At 45.7% G+C, this 20,839-nt stretch overlaps 1 protein-coding gene across 1 annotated transcript in view; it reads right to left on the reverse strand.

Moving 5' to 3' along the window:
• Positions 1-13,962, reverse strand: part of LOC128309850 (ecdysone receptor-like) — a 62,636-nt gene extending 48,674 nt beyond the window's left edge. The window contains exon 1 of the mRNA XM_053046333.1: positions 13,437-13,962. Coding sequence (XP_052902293.1) covers positions 13,437-13,962 — 526 coding nt within the window. The remainder of the gene's footprint in view (positions 1-13,436) is intronic.
• Positions 13,963-20,839: the final 6,877 nt, after the last annotated feature.

Consider the following 20,839-nt stretch of genomic DNA (forward strand, 5'->3'; position numbering starts at 1 on the left):
GACCTAACATATCCCAAAGAAAGTGAAATCCAAAACCGGTACACACACCGCAAAACTTGTGGTTCAATGTCGCGAACGCGGTAATTGGGTCACCCCGCCGTATCGCCCCCGTGTTATTAGACGACAGCCACCGCAACACAACTGTTGGTGGGGATGGGGTTTCCCCGGCGTGCGAAAAGAAATCGCGAACAGGCTCCATACCCGGGTTGGTGGAGTTGTTGAAAAAGGGATGAAAAAGCACACGCCTTAAGTGATCGTCCGCCGCCGCAATTTGTGATGGATAGATTTCGCCCTAGCGGTGGTAACTTGAGACGAAATTGTCAACCGGCGTCCCGCGCGCGTCGGTAATGGTTGCAGAACAAACAGACGTCACTTAGACGAGACCCATTGTGGGCACAGATGAGGGAAACGATTGCAGATAAGTGTCGCCGAATGACAACATGCCCCCTGGGGGACTTTTCTAACTTCCTATTTGCTTGTAGCTAGAATTCCTGCCCAAAATGTCATAAAAGATGTACTTCAGCTCCTTCTTGATTGTCTGCGCGTCCGAGTTATCTCTGAGGTTGCAGTATGGAGTTCTTCGCTTACCTAAAACGATACAAAAAGAGAAAAAAAGAGCTACGTTAGAGAATTGCTTTAATTCGTATTCGGAAGAATAAATCGAGCTGAAGTAGTTTCAATACGTCAACAATATATACATCTGTTACAGCACCACAGCTGTAATTCTTCACACTCGCTGATCGCTGTCGGAATTGTCAATTGTGCACGCAACTGCAAAGGGAAAATCTAACCTCATCGCGTGTCACCTTCGCCCACAGCCGTCACTTACGAGTGCGAGCCGGTCAAATCCCATAAGCGAGAACTAGACATCTTGACACCCCTAACGCATTCGACCTGAATATTCACACGAGGGTAGTAGTACGAGAGAAGGACGAATCGACTGAAGTGTCGTCACCCAGTGCCTACGCAAAAACATACGCACACACCGGCGAGATGGTTTTATTTTTGGGGGTTAGTAATTGATTTTGAGGCCAACTGATCAGCAGTGAGTAGATTCTGCGTGTATTAAAGGTTGTATTGTATATTCGCCAATGTAAGAATTGTAAGTTGCAGAGCGTTCGGTACACGTATGGTAAACAAGCATGGGGGATGGACACCGTTGATGGACATGTGACAAAGTTGGCCGGCAAAATAGACAGAGCCCAGCATGACCTGAAATAGCGCGTTGCATGGGGGGAACACGCAACCGCCAGTGTCGCATCTCCTCTTCATTAACTGAGAGTGACACGACATTCGTACGGAGGAACGTTGCTCAGGCGTCCAATTTCAATCGTCAATTTCACCGTTTTTCTTTGGAATACAAAGCTAATTTTTATATTGAAGCGACATTTTTTTTTTGAACGACAAAACACAAGCATTAATTACTTAAATAAATAAGATTTTCGTCTAATGTTAGCTCTAAAATAGACAAAGCAGACGTCAGAGACCAGTAAGCGCTCAATGCCAAGGTTATCTAATTTACTGTCCACTCTGACGTTGACAACGAAGCAACATCGAAAACATCTGTTTCCTCAAACGGATGAGAAATAGAACTCACCCCACAAACAAAAAAATGGGTATAATGATGAGAAGTTACCTCTCGCCAGTTACACACTGAAACAAAAAAAAATAGTAGCAACAATCGAGATAAAAAAAATAAAAAGACCTCCACATCCGTCCCACATGTGCTTCGGGGTCGAGAAATCGATCAAAACCATCTTTTTCGCTTCCCTTCGGCGATTACGCAACACCTTCCCGTGGGGACGACGGTGACGCTAATGGAGCAGAGAGGCTAATCCGACACACATTCTTTTCGGAGGACAATAAGAAACACCGAATCTTGGAGTCTTGTTTGCAGAAGTAGCTAAATCAGACGTACCGAACAACAAAAAAAAGGCAACCGATTAGAGGTGAGCTCGTGAGTGTGTCATTCATTTGCGGTCATGATTAATGACTTCCCGGCCAACAGTACCTGGTGGTCCGGAGGAGGAAAAATTTACTCCTTAGCAACGATAGTGTTACTTGGTGTTGCCCATTATAATGGCCGAATGGTCGGTTTGCTATAAATTTTTCTTACCGCGTAGGCTTACAAGCTGAGTCACCCCGATTTGGCTGAAGCCCACGAATGGATTTCTTACCATTCCGAAATGGTGGGTTTTCCGTGTGTAAATGTTTTCGGTCACAAGATCTACTACAAAAATTATCCATCAAGTGCGTGTGGACGATCACACGCACATCACATGACGCAATATGGCCGATATATCGCACTTCAAGCGTTCTGGCACCGTAGTAAATCAAGCCTCACTTCCAGCGACAATAGTGGTCGCGAAAAACACTTAACAAAAGACCTATTGAAAGAAAGCAAAATGTATCGGCAGGCGGAGGATTCATGTTCTTTCCTTTCTGCGCAGAAAGGAAGAAAGTCAATAAAGCGAACTAACTCCATGCTATCCATCAATCAGGAGAGGTTAATCCCTAGGTTCGGTTGTGTTGGAAATACACGGATTGAGATCGGTGGTTTTTATCGGCATGTTTTTGTAACACAACATGGTAACTGTACCAATTTACTTTTCGCCTGAAGGCATCTTAGGAAGGCATGTTGATGATGATGAAATCTAACCGTCACACAATCCCACCCAACCTCGCTGGAATCGCACCAAATGACTTCCTGTATTTTGCCGTTTGCGTTGCCTTTTTATCGTCTAGTTGATAAATTTGCCACCTCTACTACTACTCTAGTTTGTGCAAGTGCTTCGTGTTGAGTTTGACACATCTTCCGCGCAAGAAACTAGTTGTCACCTAACACCACACACACACACCGCGTTCATCATCAGGCGCGGTTCCGAGCTGTTCTCCCTCCAACTCTTGTCAATTTGTGCCAAAGCTGCCAAACGACATACAGAAGACATCAGTACACAACACACATCGGTATTTTTGGTTTAATGAACTCTCTAATGCACGCGAGACTTCCAAACCACACAGTCGACGGGGAGTCGGTGTGTCGATCACTCGCGATCCTGTCCAATGTGGGGCACGTCCTTGCACACTACTGCATGCTCTCTATACCACATCGTAACCGCAAACTGTATTCCCCCCGCTCCCAAATGATGGGGTTATATTTCTGTTCCGTTCGAAAAGAGGATCACACAAAGTTGGGAAACTCTGGTCTCCCCAAACCACCGATGCGATATTGACAACGATGGCGATGCGGAACAGCTCCATACGACGGTTGATACAAATAATAAGACAGAGTCTTCTGCTTTGCGATTATTATTGCAATTTGCTGAAGAATTAGCGAAAATCTCTGAGGAATTCTTGAATATCTCTGAGGAATTCTTGAAGATCTCTGAAGAGTTCTTGAAAATCCTTGAAGAATTCTTGAAAATCTCTGAGGAATTTTTGAAAATTTTTGAAGAATTCTTGAATATCTCTAAGGAAATTATGAAGATCTCTGAAGAGTTCTTGAAAATCTTTGAAGAATTCTTGAAGATCTCTGAGGAATTCTTGAATATCTATGAGGAATTCTTGAATATCTCTAAGGAAATTATGAAGATCTCTGAAGAGTTCTTGAATATCTTTGAAGAATTCTTGAAGATCTCTGAGGAATTCTTGAAAATCTTTGAGGAATTCTTGAATATCTCTAAGGAAATTATGAAGATCTCTGAAGAGTTCTTGAAAATCTCTGAGACGTTCTTGAAAATCTCTGAGGAATTCTTGAATATCTATGAGGAATTCTTGAAAATCTATGAGGAATTCTTGAATATCTTTGAAGAATTCTTGAAAATCTATGAGGAATTCTTGAATACCTTTGAAAAATTCTTGAAAATCTTTGAGGAATTCTTGAATATCTGAGGAAATCTTGAATTTTTGAGGTCCTCTCAAGAATTCTTCATAAGTGCTTTAACTATGTTTTAGGTTTTTATAAAAGATAACTTTCTCTCTCTCTCTCTCTCTCTTTCTCTCTCTTTCTCTCTCTCTCTCTCTCTCTCTCTCTCTTTTTTTCACATACTCTATTTTTTCGCTGTCTATTACTAATGCACCGCAAAAGATTGGGAGCTTCGTTCAGTTGTCGGGTTCGATTCGACGTGACTGTTTCCGTCAGCGTTCCATACCGCATCCGGCGGTTAGTAAACAGCACAAAAATAGAAACCACAGTCCCATCTCCTTTCCGCGCACGTCGCGCCTCCCTTTGCCAGCGCTATCTCTCTTTCGCGCAGCACTTCTTCTCGGAACGCGGATGTTGCGAGAGAGTGCAGCACACGGTTTTCTAGAACGAATCCGAAACGAACCACCCCAACCAAAAAGCAAATTTCTTCATCCTATTAGCACACACACGCACGGACCGGCGGCTGTGCGCGGCTCGTCAGCGCCATCTTCCGCCACCAGGGCGCGGTGGTGGCGCGTAGTGTTGCAGTAACGGTGTGTTGCGTTGCATTGCACCAGGGTGCCTCGGATATTATGCGTTTGCTGCCCGATTTATGTTCCCGTTTGCCAGCAGCAGTTCCTGACCATAGACCGCGCATCTTCCCATGATGGGGGCAGGCATACATGTGGGACGAATATACGGTGGTTCACGTTGAAGCATACACTTCTTTTCCCGTGCAGCTTGTGAAGTGTATTTTTTTTTTTGTGTATCTGTTCCATCTTCTCCTCTAACTGACAACCGCGATCGAGAATTACGCATGCGCAACACAACCCGTGTCCCACGTTGTACGCAGCACGTCGGTTGTGATTTTATATACGCTTGAAACACATTCGGCAGTGTGTTGTGTTGCGCTTCTAAAAAAAAAGGGCTTGACCTATTTTTAACGCGGGATATTAAATCAATCACGCCGAGAAACGCATTCGATTATTCGATCTTTGGGGTTAAGTTATGCGCGGGATGTCCGTTAGATGTGTCGAAATAGCATTCTGGTTGCCCCAATTCTAAGAGCAGCTTGGTGAAATTCCTCCAACAGTTTGGTGTATTTGATCTTACTCCTTTTACAGTGACGATACAGCTTCTTTCTTTTGGATTGTCAGAGGAGAGAATCTTTATAGAGAACCCACTTCCTTGCCAGGAACAACATTTACGTCAGCAATTGAAGATACAGCTGAGATGCAGCTAAGATACAGCTCAATAAGTATGGGATGACAATACAGTTGAATGTCACGAGACAACACTAGATTTTTCTAACTTTACAGCTGAGTTGCAGCTAAGATGCAGCTAAGATACAGCTCAAATGATATATGAAGGTATAAGGCATTAAAATCGAATGTATAATTACAGTTTTTCTTGGAGAAATTAAGTCCAAATGTCTCACCTACTTAATGATTACTCTATCAACCGTCAGGACTTTCTTCTAACACATGATCGTCTATTATCTTCGTCTGTCATTAATGTATTACCACAGATAAAACAAAACAGGTCATCTGATCCTCTTCCTTCAGTCACCCCCAGGTTCCGGGACAGACCTTCCCATTGCAGCTTGTAATGGTTATCAAACAGCAAACGAACGAATAGACTTGGTGGTGGTGGGGAAACAACAAGTTCCAAGCTACTCGTACGGGAACAACGCGCAAAAATGAGGTGACCTAGTCTTGAGTCCTGACGCACCTCGCTGTTTGTATTCGGCGGCACACACAACACAACAACAACCCAGCCACCCATTCACATTGTTACGGGGCTGCAGCGAGACGATCGAAAGGGCAAAAACCAATCAGCCCCGAAAAGCTGCGATAAGACCACGGTGCTGCTGCTCGTCGCCATTCTTCCCGCGTGGAGAGATTGGGGAGTTCGGGTTTTGAACCTCACTGGGCTCGAAAAAAAAACACCCTCACTCTCTATCTCTCTCTCTCGTATGACCTTACAGCAGTACGACCCAGATGAAAAATTGGGTGCTCAATGGAAGGAAGAAAAAAAACAACACACCACACCAGATCAGCTTAAAAATAAACCCACACTACTCAATGAACTCTAGTGTCGCGCTATTGATGGTGGTGGCGTGTGTGTGTGTCAAACTCACCCCGAAAAAAAATACACAACACAAACCCCGGCATTGAGAACACGCCGCAAAAAAACAAAAAATCGACATTCAACGACGATGATGATAATCGCGCACACTAGGCCACCCCGTCTCACTGCGTTCCGCAAAACCGGGCCCCAGAAGGGGGTGTGTGATTGGCGGTGTGGCAAAATTGTTTCAAGGCCAAACACGGTTCCACCCGCCTCCCCCGACCCGTGTCTCACATTCTATCGGGCACACCCCAAAACGCAACTCCCTCATCCCCCCTTTTCCACGGTGCTTCCGCTCCATGTTCCCGGAGACCCCACCACCACCACGGAATTCATCGGCGCAAATGTTTATCATCGTAAAAATGCTGTTTTATTTCATTCCTTTCCTTCCTCCGAGGTGCGGGGTCCTTTCTCCTCCCACAAGATGCACGCACGGCGGGTTGGCGCAATTTGAGATAGTGGGTAGCGCGCACATCACACACGCACACAGGCATTAGTGGTAGTAACAGGTCTCGTCTTCTATACGCTGTTTTGTGCGAATTATGATCACCAACCACCACCACGACGACGACGAGTACCGAACTTGACCCCGAAAAAAAAAGCGGCCGCATCGGTGTTCCTCCTTCACCGGCGCACCACCACCCAACGGGCGCTATGGGGGCAAGGATTCAAAAGTAACAATAAAAAAACACACACACGCCCCGTTGCATCACACTGCAGTTCTCTCGTGTGCAGAACCGATCACCCCTCCCCCCACGATCCACGATGCGCGCCACCAAAATGCAGGCACATGTCGGTGTGTGCTGGCGGCCGTGTTGGTATTGGGGTGGTATTTTTAAAAACTTTAACCTCCCCCCACGCGGGATGGAGCTGATATTTTGTTGCACTCTGTTGTTTGTTGTTTATCGCACACACGCGGCGCGCTCTGTCCCCGCGGATGCATTAGAAACGGACGCCCCAGCAGTGTTCGGTGTTGCAGTGTTGCCGTGCGGGAGAAGAAGCGTTTTAGTGTGCGCGGAAGCTGTTTTTTTGAGATGTGAGCTACCCTGAAGAGTGTTTGCGGTGAATAGATAAAACAACCAACATATAATGCCAACACAGGCGCACGGACATTGTTTTTTTGTTATATGGGGCGACGAGCAAAGTTCGACGAACTTTTTTGGGTTAGTGTGGTATCACCGGGGGGTGGGGGGGGGGAAGAAGCGGGGTACGATTTTTGCATCCCCCTCCGGGTTTTTGAGCGATGTGTGGTGTTGGAATTTGCCTGACGTGGGACTTTCGGTTTTTAAATGCGCAGTACAGGCGGCTACAGGATGCAATTGTTGGTCGAAAGAAAGTAGTACGCGTACACATGTATGTTCTGCATTTCACTACGGTTTGTTAGAACAAGTGATTAAGGTTAGGGAGTTTTTTTTTGTTTTGCAAATATTCGAAGCATTATGCAATCATTACAGTTGCACGATGTAGAGGTGGCTCATTCCATTAGCACAAATCGTGAAGGTGCATTTTGGGATGATTGGGTCACATTTCGAATTCAAAGCATATTTTTCTGTGCAATTTTCGAAAGCGAAAGCGAATATCTTGATTGCGATTACACTTTCGAGATGTCAGAGGGATTTTTTTTCGAGGGTGAGAGAAGATAACCTAAATTCTAAGATGAGAAACGATCTTGCAATGGAGACTTCAATTCTGAAAACTGAAGTGTCAAGTATGTAATGGCCCTGATCGCTTCAAACATTCAAACAACATTGTTTAATTGTAAACGAATGAATGGGGACTCCATTATTATGGTTTTGTTTTACAGAATATTATAGATTACAGATTTACAAGTTTTTTTAAACAAACGAAGTCTCGAAAACGCTTAAATAAAAAATTTGTGGTTTTAGTTTATTCCACTGACGCTGTGAAGATATTTATTTACTTAAACTTAATAAATCTTTTGAGAAGAGTTAACCATATTCTGTATCATCAGTGAAGAGTCGTTCGAATCATAGATGAACTCTTAAGATTGATGGAATCTTACAGATTCATTGATCGCGAAGAGAAGAGTCGTTCGAATCATGAGTCGAATCTTAAAAGATTCATGAATACTTACAGACTTATTGACTTTATGAAAATCGCGAACAGTAGTTCGAATCATGATTCTCAAAAGATTCATGAATACTTACAGATTTATTGACCTCATGAATACCGTAAAGAGTCGTCCGAATCATAAATGAACTCTTAAGATTGATGAATACGTGAAGAGTAGTTCGAATCATGAGTCGAATCTTAAAAGATTCATGAATACTTACTGATTCATTGATCACGAAACATTGAGTTCAAATCATCAATCATTGAGTCACAAAAGATTCATGAATACTTACAGATTTATTGACCTCAAGAATAGTTTGAAGAGTCGTTCGAATCATGAGTCGAATATCAAACGATTCATAAATACGTACAGATCCATTGACTTCATAAACATTACATAATTTTTTTGGAAAAATATGAATCATTAGCGATTCTTTAATCCTCGGAGAATCATGAAACTTTCTACAAGTTCTACAAGATTCATGAATCTGATTCCGATTCATTGACAGTTCATTCTGAGTTCATTTACTTATCTATAAAAGAGCTCATTTACGTTTAAGCTGTAGCGTTCGTTTCTCATTCTCAATTTAGACCCGTGTACGGGCTAACACAAACTACCAAACGGTACTGTTAAAGGTCAAGAAACTACTAAAACGGTTCGGTTTCGGTAAGATCGCGACAAACATCGCGACATCCCGCAACCCAACGGGTGTGTGCATGGGCATTGAACTTTATCACCAGCCCATACTCGTGCCAAGATGACCAAATATACCTGCGCCTGTCACTTCGCTTCGCGTCTGTATTAGAGTTTACCTTTTTTTCCTTATTTTTTGATGATGCGTCACCCCGTCACCCCCAGCCGCGTGACGAGAGGAGAATTTGGCAACAAAAAAAAAAACAAACTCGGAGGCAAATTTGGCCACCCGCCAAATGATGCAATCGTGTGCAATTTGCCGGCGGCATAGGCTGCGGAATTTTTAAACAAGGCATGGTGCATGGTGGTGGTGGTGGTTGTGGGAGGAAAATCGCACAGAGCGGTACCGAAAAAATTAAGGGCAGGAGGACCTTCGCCGCGCACGGTGAAACCTTGACACACAAAACCCAAGCCGCGGTGTATGTGAGGATCCGTTAGGAGGAATGTGGCCGGGTGGTGGTGGTGGGCACTAAACGATGCAATTTCCTTCTTTTCATCGAGGGGTTTGTTTTTCGGGGGTGTTTTCTTCACAATGAGCAGTATTTGTGTGGATATGTCAATGAGAACATTTATGGTTTTATAACTTTTCCTAGCCACACCTGGGCCGCCGTTGGATGCCATCGGCGTCGTCTACCGGGTAGTTAGAAAGGAGGAGTTCCGCTCTATTTACCAACCATTTGCAACGGTTGGTGTGTGTGTGGGTGCTTTTTTTATCAGCCTGTCTAAACCGACCCATCGGAAGCTAAACCCAAAGGGGGGTTTGGTCGGTGTGGGTGAGTGTTGATAGGTGTGAAGCAGCAACAACACCTCCCCATACGTTACAACGCGCTTTTATGTCGATGCCCTTGAAAAAATGCGAATAAAAACAAAACTACCCACCCGTGGCCGCCGCGTTGCCGATTACAAAACAAATACATCGAACAGGAAATGGGAAGTGGTGAAGACGCACACATAACAATGAAATGGGGGGGGGAAATCAACCACCTGATAACGGATTACAAAGCGACAGCAAAACAATATTTATGGACCATTTTTTTGGAGCGTGTTAGAACGGGCAGTAGGATATAAAATGTCATGTGTGTGTAGGAACAATGTCAATGACAGGTTCAAACTCTCAAGGAATTCCCTATTAGACGTCAGGGTGTGTCTTTCGGTTGCACTTTCACTGTTTCATCGCACTAGGGGAGCATAAGTTTAGTGGCTTCAATGACATCCCCCCATCCTATCCTTCTTCCTTGACCTACAAACGCACATGGGCAATATCTCACCCACCCCCTGAGGGAGTCTTCCTCGAACTCAGAGGGAAGTCAACCCAACAACGAAAAAAAAAAACAAGAATACCCAACGAAAACCGAACGCAAAGAAATGAGGGTAATCATTTAATCAAATTGGCTCAAAGCTAACCTCATTTCAGATGCGTTCCCCCTTTTTCTCCCCCATATCGCCACACCGCTATCGTGTGTCCCCATAGACGACAATGGGTAACAACAATAGAATACGCACACGGCGGGTGTTCCAGTTTTGGTCAGCGTGGTCAGATGGTGGGTGGGAGATGGGTGGGGATAATGGGGCTGTCATGGCGCACACCAGGATGCCCCACCGTAGGGTATTGTGTGTAATGACGCTTTATCAAATTGATTGATAAGTTCGAAGAGGAACCAACTGGCGAAATGCAACCAGTGGTTGTGATTCTTTTGAAAAGAGTCATTCCGGTGAGTCTTTAGTGAGGAGTCATTCAAATCCAGTTGTCGACACCTTAGAGATTCATTAACTCTCTAGACTCATGATTCCTAAAGCTTCGTGAATGCTCAAGAATCACGAATCTTGGACGAGCTCTAGAGACATGATCTTAAGGTTATTTTTATTCTTTCTGTTTCTGAATTATGAATGTTTTGAGAAGAGTGAGTCTGGTAAGTCTTTAGTGAGGAGTCATTCCAATTCAGCAGTCGACACCTTAGAGATTCATTAACTCTCTAGACTCATGATTCGTAAAGCTTCGTGAATGCTCAAGAATCACGAATCTTGGACGAGCTCCAGATCTTAAGGTTATTTTTATTCTTTCTGTTTCTGAAATATGAATGTTTGTACAGATGAAATCAACATAAGAACCGCTAGATTGCGACTCGATTGTGCAAAACCGTAACTACGTAACTCCCGAGCTGACTTTTGTGCTAGAGACGCTCAATCTTCATTCAGAGATTCAGATTCATTCATCCAGTTTTAAGATTCACATATCTGAATCTGAATCACCCAACACTAAAATGGAACTGGAACTACTACTAAAATGGAACTGGAACTGGAAAATTGGGTCTCTTATATGAATAAATAACATACTCCCCCCGTGTATTCATATGCCACTGATAACATTTCGTACATACGCAACGAATAAAAGGTTTCGGCATAAATGCATACGGAGCATTTGATTGGCCATTGTTGTTATACTCCCCGCGTTTGTGGTAGTTTCTTCACGCACGAGGGAAAAATAAGCAACGAAGAAGCTCGCACCAAAACACAACACAACCCAACCAACACATTAGTTGACCTTAGCATTAGAAGGAGAGGAAAAAAATGTTCCCTGTATGGTACGTTATCGGTTGGCGTTCAACTTAATCGTCCTTCCTAACCACTGCTTGGGGGAAGAATCGAAGGCAAACTAATCGAAGGCCTTGCTGGGCCCACTCAATCCCCTCCCTCTTAATCACTGACAGAGCAAATCTTGGATTATTCATGGAAATATCTCTCCAAGAGTTGGAGTCGCGGGGGTCAGGCTCTTCAGGACACTGATGGGAGATAGTGAGGTTAGTGAATTTCCTGAGGATCACTCCCGCCAACTTCATTTTGCGTTGCCTATATTTCATTGAAGCGTGACATTCTTCTAGTCACTGCAAACTGTGCAATCATTCAATGCGGGCAAGAATGGCAAAGCGAAGGGTTATTCACTGTGAAGTTGCAATGACGCAGGTTCCCCTTTCCCTGTGTTGGAAGCGAATTTTTATATCACACCAATAACAACGAAATCTTGACTCGAGCGGGTGACCCTGAAAAATATGCCCGAAGAGTAAAAACATAGCGCCACCCAAACCCCGAACCTTCGATAGCGGGCAGTGTCATTCGTTTTTGTTGTGCGATAATCACGATGTTGTGCGCGTGTGGACGTGTGGCAACTTGGACCAAAGCGAGGGATATGATTTGAGGGTTTGAGGGACAAACACACACACACACATTGTTCCGTCTTTCCAACCCCCCTCCCCAACGGTTGACTGCGAATACTGACCCGTGTTGTGTGTTGGTTGCTGACCTAGAAAACCGCGCGTTGATAAACTCGCGCAAGTGTCGCCCCGTTCACACAGGCGCACAACATCGCGCGTCCACGCATTGCGTGCCAGAGTGTATTAGAGGTTCCCCCCGCTCTGGTGGGGTGTAAAAGATTAGAATATACCCATACAACCATCGCGAGACTAGCGCGAAAGAGAGAGAGACGCATCAAAACATAGCTCACCATTGCTCACTGCTTCAAACTGGACTGGATGAGGGAGGTTTGTTTTTAATATACGCCATACCATCTCGACCAACTCTACCCATCCCGAAAACTCTACCCCCACCCCCATGCGCGAAGATGTTCTTTACCGAAATTGAGGTCAAGAGCAGATTCGTCAAAACAGGGTCCGCCGGAGAATGGCTACGCGATCCACCATTGGTAGCATAATTTATGATCAATTTATCAACCCACCCTCATCTCCCACTCAGCACAGGCTGGGACACTTTTTCGGGGGGGGGGGGGGGGGGGGGGTTCGAATTCAGAACCGATGCGTGATAGATATTTATGGAGACCACTTTCATCACACACTCGAACTGTCCGTAAAGCACCTTGACAAGAAGGAGGTACCTGCTGACTTGTTGAAATGTCACCCGTACATATAGTCCAACAGCCCCCTGGGCAGCAAGTGAGAGTATAATTTATTACGGGCAATAAAAGTTGACACTGCCAGCTGGATGTAGCTGGACAACACGAGATTTTCGATTGATTGCAAAAAAATCGCCGTTTTCTTCACCTGAGTCCTTTGGCCAAAAATTAAACATTGGGCTCATAAAATCATTAAAATATAGACAAGGAATTGCTACATGACATGGCTTTCATCTATGGACGCGAAACACCAACAGCGGCGGTGGAGGCAGCTGTTGTTATCTGTAAAAGTTCCGGTGAGCAAGGTTGCCACAGGGCAAATAAAAAAACACAGACGACCGATGCTTAATCATCCTACCACCCCATTGGATGACGCGTTGCCTTCATGTTTTATGACGACAATGAACTGTGAAGCTCCGTGAACAGCATTGAAGCAACAAAAAAATCGCAGCCTTTTATTCATTCACTCACCCACCCTCACACACACGCGGGGCGCAAGCGAATGTAGGTCAATGAAAGTAAGAATCTTCGAGATGGTGGTGGTGCATGACAGTTGGTCAGGAATTCCCCCAGAGTTGTGGTGCCCCGACGAGACATTATGATCTTCAATACCTGTGTGATGATGTGGTGATGCGACACAATGAAGGACATCATGATCTCCGTTTTTAAGGTATCTCCAGATCCCCTTATGACTCAATGCAAAAAAGAAAAACACATCCGGACACACTTACCTGATGAGATGGAGTTAACCGACTCGCTGCGCGGTGTGTTCATGATCGTGTTCTGTATGATCGAGGGCAGTGGCGGTATGATGGTCTGCGAGTGGTTCATCCCGTTGATCAGATTGCCGACAAACTGCTGTATCTGGTTGGTGCTGGCCTGCGCACCACCCCCACCATTCGGGCCGACCGAACCCGGCCCCAGCCCGATCCCGTTCATCATCCCGTTCAGGTTGTTGCTGCCGTTCATGATGCCGTTCATGAGCAGCTGGTTGGCGGCGACGGCGGCACCGCAACCACCGCCACCGAGATTGTTGTTCCCGTTCGACAGGACACTGTGGCCGTTGTAAGCGTTCTCGTCGTACGCGCCCCACAGCTCGAGATCGTTGTACTCTGGCGAACCGAGCGACGTCGGTGACATCGTCATGCCCGGCGACATGACCAGCGCGGCCGACGAGGACGTCACCTCCGAGCTGCTCTCGTCCAGCATGCGCAGGGCGGTAAAGCCCCCGTTATTGGACCACCTTCTTTTCATCATCTTGGTAAGGCCTGTCTTGGCTGAGGATGTGTCTCGGGGGGAGTGTCTTGTCTTGTGCCAATATGCTCTCCGCTTAATCGCTACGCGGATGTGGGGGTGCTCCCCAATCCACAAACTGAGGTCAAAATGTGGGGCGAATGAATCGGCCTATTGTCGTGTCGGATACCGGTGTCCTGCACACGGTGATCTGTCTACAGCCGTATTATTCTTCTGGAGGTACTTCGACGGAGGTGCTGCGGCGTTTGTACCGTTGTGCGGGGGAGGTTTTTTGTTTTGTATTGAGGTCGAGAAGTTGAAGTTGAGCAGTGGAAGGAAATTTCCCCAACTGCAACACAGAAGGCCAAAGAGTCGTGAAGATGACGCGATGTACTTGCTTTCCACTATATCCACGTTACGCACCTATACGATAACGATCTTCGTTGATTTCACTGATTTCTTTTGTATGCCCTCTTCACATATACACAGCACTAGAACTTCTTCACCTCAAAAGGCTTACAATTGAGATATAGCTCGTTGTTAATAACCTACACTTGGCTCCACTACTGCTGAAATAGATCCCAGAGCCTGCACACTATCGCCCGTATGCGCGCGTCACTCTTCCAACTTCAACACACAGCGGCGGCGGCAGCCATATTCTCGAACACGCTGGACGGTGTCACTGATCGCACCGTGCTGGTGTTCCGGACCAGCCTGGAGGCAGCTGTACCGCCGTATGATTATTTGCAGGTTGTAGTACTACTGCTACTATTGACGAATAGTATCTGCGGTTCCCGAGCTGTTTCATGCTGTGCCTTCCGGACACGTCGGCGGCTACTGCTCGATCGCAAGCGATCGCTTCTCGACTGTTTCACACTGGGTTTTCACACACGCACACACTGGAGAGGGTTATTTTAAATTCTGTTCGGTAAGTCATTCGCAAGTAGTTCGTCCGGAAGAAAAGTAAATGTAAGAAATGGTTAGTTCAAAAAACGACTCTCCAATAATGGTTCTCGTTACCATTGCGTTACGCCAAACCCTAAACTGCTGATGTGTTTCCTGAACAAACGGACGAGAATGTGGGATTTCTCGAGAGTTATTAAGCTTTCGGAGTTATTTTTTAAGATGACATTCAACATCTTCATAATTCTAAATCACAAGAAATGTCCGTGACAACCGTGTGTCTTGAGCTGGTAACCCTTATTAAAGCAAGGCTTAGCAGTCCCTCAACGCAACATTGTAACCATCGACGCGGCCATGACTCGGCCGACGTCCAAGAATGTCACTGAAGGCTTTGCAAGTTGCCCTTATTCTCACTCACTCTCCTCACAGTACCGGAGTTAGAGTTGTCTCAATCAACCCCCAAGGAATGGAGAGACTCGCCGGAAACCGGTCTTGAACCGACAGTGGAGTTGGGTTTTTAATATATCCCTGGAGCTTAGAGTGGCCAGGTATTCCTATAATTTGCCCTGGTGCGCGAGCTTTCCGACTTGAGAGCAACCTGTGCCCCCGCTGGCACAAGTGTAAGTGGCCTCAGAATTTCCAACCACCACATCTCGCGGACGCATGATCGCCCGATCGTGTGTGTGTGTGTTGGAATTTCCCTTCACTTTTCTGACACAAAAGCGACAGGATATTTTCGTTCCCTCCGCTTTCGTGCCGTGGTTCGTCGAACAGCCCGCCGACGGAGATTCTCATTGGCTCAATCCGGGTGAAGCGATTGCTGCTGGGGCCCTGCTTTTACTTCAAAGTGTTTTGTTTATTTTCATTCTGCTCTCGAACGGCCCCTGGTATCGTGTTCATTATCCTGATTCTTGCCTTATTCGCCATTTGGCATTTGCTCTACCTTTTTTTTTCTGTTACGTTTTGCGTTCTGCGAGGAGAACCTTACACAGACGGGCGAGCGAAACATTTTTTGAAAGATACTATCGACCGAAAAGGTACCTGTTGCCGGCGGTGAGGTGTACCTGTTGCTCCTGGCTGGTGCGTCACACGGCACATAAATAACGAACGCGTGTGTCTGTGTGTCCGACAATGTAAATGTTTTGCTTAAAAGTTTCAATTCGTCCACAGTTGGGAGCACTGATGGTACCACCAGAGCAAAGCTGGACACACCACAATCTACCATCTAATATTTCGACGTTTCGTTCGGACCCACGTAATCAACAATCCCTCCCCTCCTCAATCACACAACACGTCGTTGTTCGCCCTTCAGCTTGGGTGTGTGGTGAAAAGAAAAAGGGAATCAAGTCTTCCCGGGCGACGTATAAAGTACACCCGTAGCGATTCCCTTATCAGGAGTTCACAAAGCCCCGCGAGAGGACGAAACTAGGCCAACCGGTGAATTGATAAGCGATAAGAGATACTAACGCGCCAGCGAGAACATGGGTCGCAGAGGGACGGGAAGTGTATCAGATTCAATCCCGTGTCCCAGTAGAAGGTGGCACTGGAATGACGCTAAAAGGGAGGATGACTCTTTGCTTCAACCGGGAACCATCACGTTCCAAGCGTAAAAACCTGCTCCATAACAAGAAACAAAGATGCCCACACGGAAAGGGCCAACCGAAGACCGAGAGATTGCAAGATAGTGCCTCTTAATCCTTGGCGATTGGTTAATCAAGCGCACGCAAAACATGGACGGAGCGGGGGAGGGAACTGAGGTTATCGTAACCTCATTTGCTGCACAATGTACGTAGAAAATCCGGGATCAAGATGTCCTAAATAACCTGTAGTTTTTAAAGGTCTTTAGGAGGGCATTTATCTTGCATGACTTCACTAAATGTTAGAAACACACTTAATACAATTGTCAAAAAGCCTAATGAATTGTCTTGAAGAAGTGCTTGGATATTGAAAACGAATCACAAGTGAACTGGAATATCTGGACGGGAAGAATTCAACACTCAACTCCAATGTCCAACTCCACTTTCTTCGCCTCTACTTTCTCTCAACCTAGAGACATCAAACGGAAAAGGCGAAGTGTGTGTCTTCTTGATGTGTTTGTAGAATGATTTTGTTGCCGCCATTACCGTGTCATCAAAGGCACTGGGAGCATCGATGCATCGATCGCTGATAACGCAATGGGGCGAGACACGGGCACCTCTAACATGCACCTTTAGTGGTGTGTTGCAGCGTAATCATAAAGCCTCCAATGATCTAGAATTCTACAACGCAACTCCGTAAGGGAATTGTTTCTTTGCATTTTGTCTCCTGTTTGTGTTGGACCCGGGGGTCAAATGGCTTTCGCGACACAAAACATCAACTGCACGAACATGTGTGTACCTCCCTCTGTCCGACAGTCACCACCACGCCACTATCATCGTGCCCTGTGTTGCCAGCGAAATTGGAGTCTTAAAGCGGCGGTGTGACTCTCACGACGATAAGCGGGCTTGCCACCAAACGAACGCGCGGCAAGGGAGGAAACCGAGAAAGCAGAAAGGAGCTGCACAATCTTCGCATGCAATGGGGAACGGGTCGCCCTCCCTTATTGGCGACATCTCACACACTGGAGGCGCATTTGTTGCATCGCCTTCATCAAGGTTGCGCGCGCCCGGCAGTTTAAAATCCCCAGAACCATCCCCGGGGGCCCGTGTGAAGGAACGCGTTCAGGGACAAATATCAGAACGGTGACGGGGCGATGTTTACTCTCCGCGTGTATTCTAATCGACCTTTTCTGACCGCCGGGTGCCGCGTATCTGGATCTCCGATCTTTACTTAAAATTCCTCAAAGACTATCAAAACTTCCAGCATTATTACGATGACCGGAAGCAATCGAAACTGCATTATTATTGTTAGTTTCGTTTATGAATGTCCGAGATATCCAACGAGATATTCGATTTTAAATACATTGAAGACATAAAGCTAAAGTTCCAGACCGACTTTATACAAGAGATCAAACTCAACTCCAAGAGATCTTTGCCCAACTATTGGAGCATCCCTTGGGCAACACCACCACAGTGGCTTCAATCAGGTCGTCTAGGTTGAAAATAAAACAGTCGAATGAATTCGCCGGGCCCCCCCAATTGAAAGCGATTCATTGCTACAAATTGGATAACAAGTATGGTGTGTGTGTTTAGAAGGGAGAGAGCAATAAATAAATCGACATCCCAGGTCTGACAGAGTCGTCACCGCCCGGTTCCAATCTAATGGATATCTCACCACGCGAAAATGCATTCCCCGCGTAAGCATGTTGTCGGCCCCCGGTGGAATGTTTGAAGAACATTAAGAACATCATAAAACATGTTTCTTGATATGGGAACCGACTGCAGCTGCAAAATGCTGCGCTGTAATAATTCTTTTCCTTTTATTTCACTGCTTCTTTCGTCCAGGGCAAAGCGGCGATCAGCATCTTCGCGGGAATTGATGAAATACGATCATGTTGCTCAGTTGTCATAAATGTGTGTTGAACAGACGGGTGTCTCGTCGCTCGTGGTGTCGTAAAAACCTCAGCATTCAAATCGCCAACTCGGAAATGATGGAAGGATGTAGACAGATCTAGGCGTTATAAATTGCAAAACCGATCGATCGATCGCGATCGTTCGCCTTGTATCCTTTTTGGTACACGATTGAGATGGGGGGCTCGACAACCCAAGCCAATAACAAGGGGAGAATCAAATTTCGACGACGATATTCCATGTCCCAACACCTGAGGTGCTGTAAAACTATAAACAAGCGCGCGATCCGTTCCCTATCGATCCCTCTCCTGTGGGAACACCACCAGAGAGCTCGCCAAGCTAGAAGCGCCGCAATTCTTGCAAAGTCGGTGAACTTTCCGAGGACGTCACCTGAACCATGAAGGACACGTGAGACACAGCGCCAATGGTATAACAAACCCTCCCCACAGGCGTGCCATCAAGTTCATGGTCATCATAAAATTGCGCTACTTATGCTGTGCGGTACACGGTCAACCAGAACCAGCATAAAACCATGGGAGTAGGCATTGGTGGCGGCCTGTGAAGACTGCGCGTCAGAGAATGTACCCCTCCCACCCGCTCCATGATAGATAAACACGCAAACAGCACACACCGATGTCCGAACATTGAACTTTCGTGCAGGGAGGGGTTGTTCTCCACTAGAAAACGACCGAGAGAGCTTTTCAATATGGAAGCGGGTTTTGTGTTTTAAAACAGTTTGCCCGTTCTGCCTTCATAACCTTTGGTGACGGTTATATATACAAAACACATCCCTCCTCTGGGTGCTCCTCCGTTCTTTCTGCATCGAATTGCACACGATGCATAATAGTGCACCACCAAGCCCATTGTCTGACTATGCATACGGGGGAAGACGGTTATAAATTAACGCTAGAAACCGAAACTACGACGGCGCAACGATCGAATCGAATGGTGCGCGCGCAAGGTACCTCCTCTCTCAGACCATTTGTCACCTGTTTTTGCGCCAACGCAGCTTAGTCGGAGGTGCTTTGGAGGTGTGAAAGTGCAAAAAACCCCTGCTGCGGGTGTTTTGCATATGCGATGAGGTGTCGCTCCTGCAGTTCGGGACACAGCAGTTTTGCCCTTTTGCCTCTTAGAGGACGGACGCCCGCCGAACGGTTGTTTGTGCTCCAGTTGTGAACGACGTACGAGGAGGGTAGGAATGGGTTTTTCTTTGTACCTACTGACAAACCCGCATTTTTAGACTCGAGTCCCTGCTCTCCGTTAAACTAATTCCACGATTGTGGAGCAACACTGACTAATCAAACTCGGTGTGTGCGATACTTTGGATCAGGGCTCAGGGACAAAACAAAAAAAAATCCCCCCGACAACCCACGACAACCTTGTAGACATTCGTGAGGTACAAAAGGGTTACGACGTGACTCCTATTTTTTGCGATCACCCGCACGTACTAAAAACGGTTATCTCACGTTCCAGATGTTTACCCGATCATCTTGAGGTTGTGCTTTTGTGGGTATTGGGCAAAATCGGAGAGCTTATTGAAGATCAACAATACGTATCTTCTGAGGCATTATATATAAGATCATCTTGAAGTTGAGCTCTATGGGTATTGGGCAAAATTGGAGAGTTCAATGGAGATCAACTTTGCGACGGAAGCTTTAATGCTTTACTCAATAAGATCATCTTGAAATTCTGCTCTTTGGGTATTGTTGCAATATTGGAGAATTTATTGGAGATTAACTATCAACGATCAACTAACTTCTGACGCATTCTATGCTCAGTAAGATCATCTTGAAGTTGAGCTCTATGGGTATTGGGCAAAATTGGAGAATGTTTTGGAGATCAACTTTGTGGCTGAAGATTTTATTCTTTACTCAGTGAGATCATCTCGAAGCTGTGCTCTATGGGTATTGGGCAAAGTTGGAGAGTTACTTGGAGATCAACTTTGCGACGATAAATTTTATTCTTTTCCTAATAAGATCATCTTGAAGCTGTGCTTTTGTGGCTATTGGGCAAAATTGGAGAGTTTATAGGAGATCGACTAATCTTCTGTGGCATTCTTTACTCAGTAAGATCATCTTGAAGCTGTGTTCTATGGGTATTGTTGCAAAGTTGGAGAATTTATTGGAGATCAACTCTGCGACGGATTCTTTTATTCCTTACTCAATAAGATCATTCTGCTCTTTGGGTATTGTTGCAAAGTTGGAGAATTGATTGGAGATCGACTTTACGAAGCAGCAAGCCATTTGCTTTTTGTTTCACTCTAGCCGAACCTCGAAAATTTTATTATTCTTTTTAAAAATTCCACATGCTGTACCAAGGCTTGGTGTTGGCGTTAAATTAACATACAAATTTTGAGCTTCAATAAAATATGATAATCAACCACCAGCTCTCTGTTTCTCTTTCTCCCTCTCGCCTTCCTAGGCAGAGTCAGCAGACAGTACGGCAGGTTCGTTGCTCCAACCGAAGGGAACCCATCACTCATCCTTCAAACAAAAGCCGCCAAATCAGCG

This window comes from Anopheles moucheti, chromosome 2, assembly GCF_943734755.1.
Source record: "Anopheles moucheti chromosome 2, idAnoMoucSN_F20_07, whole genome shotgun sequence".
In the NCBI taxonomy this organism is placed as follows: domain Eukaryota; kingdom Metazoa; phylum Arthropoda; class Insecta; order Diptera; family Culicidae; genus Anopheles; species Anopheles moucheti.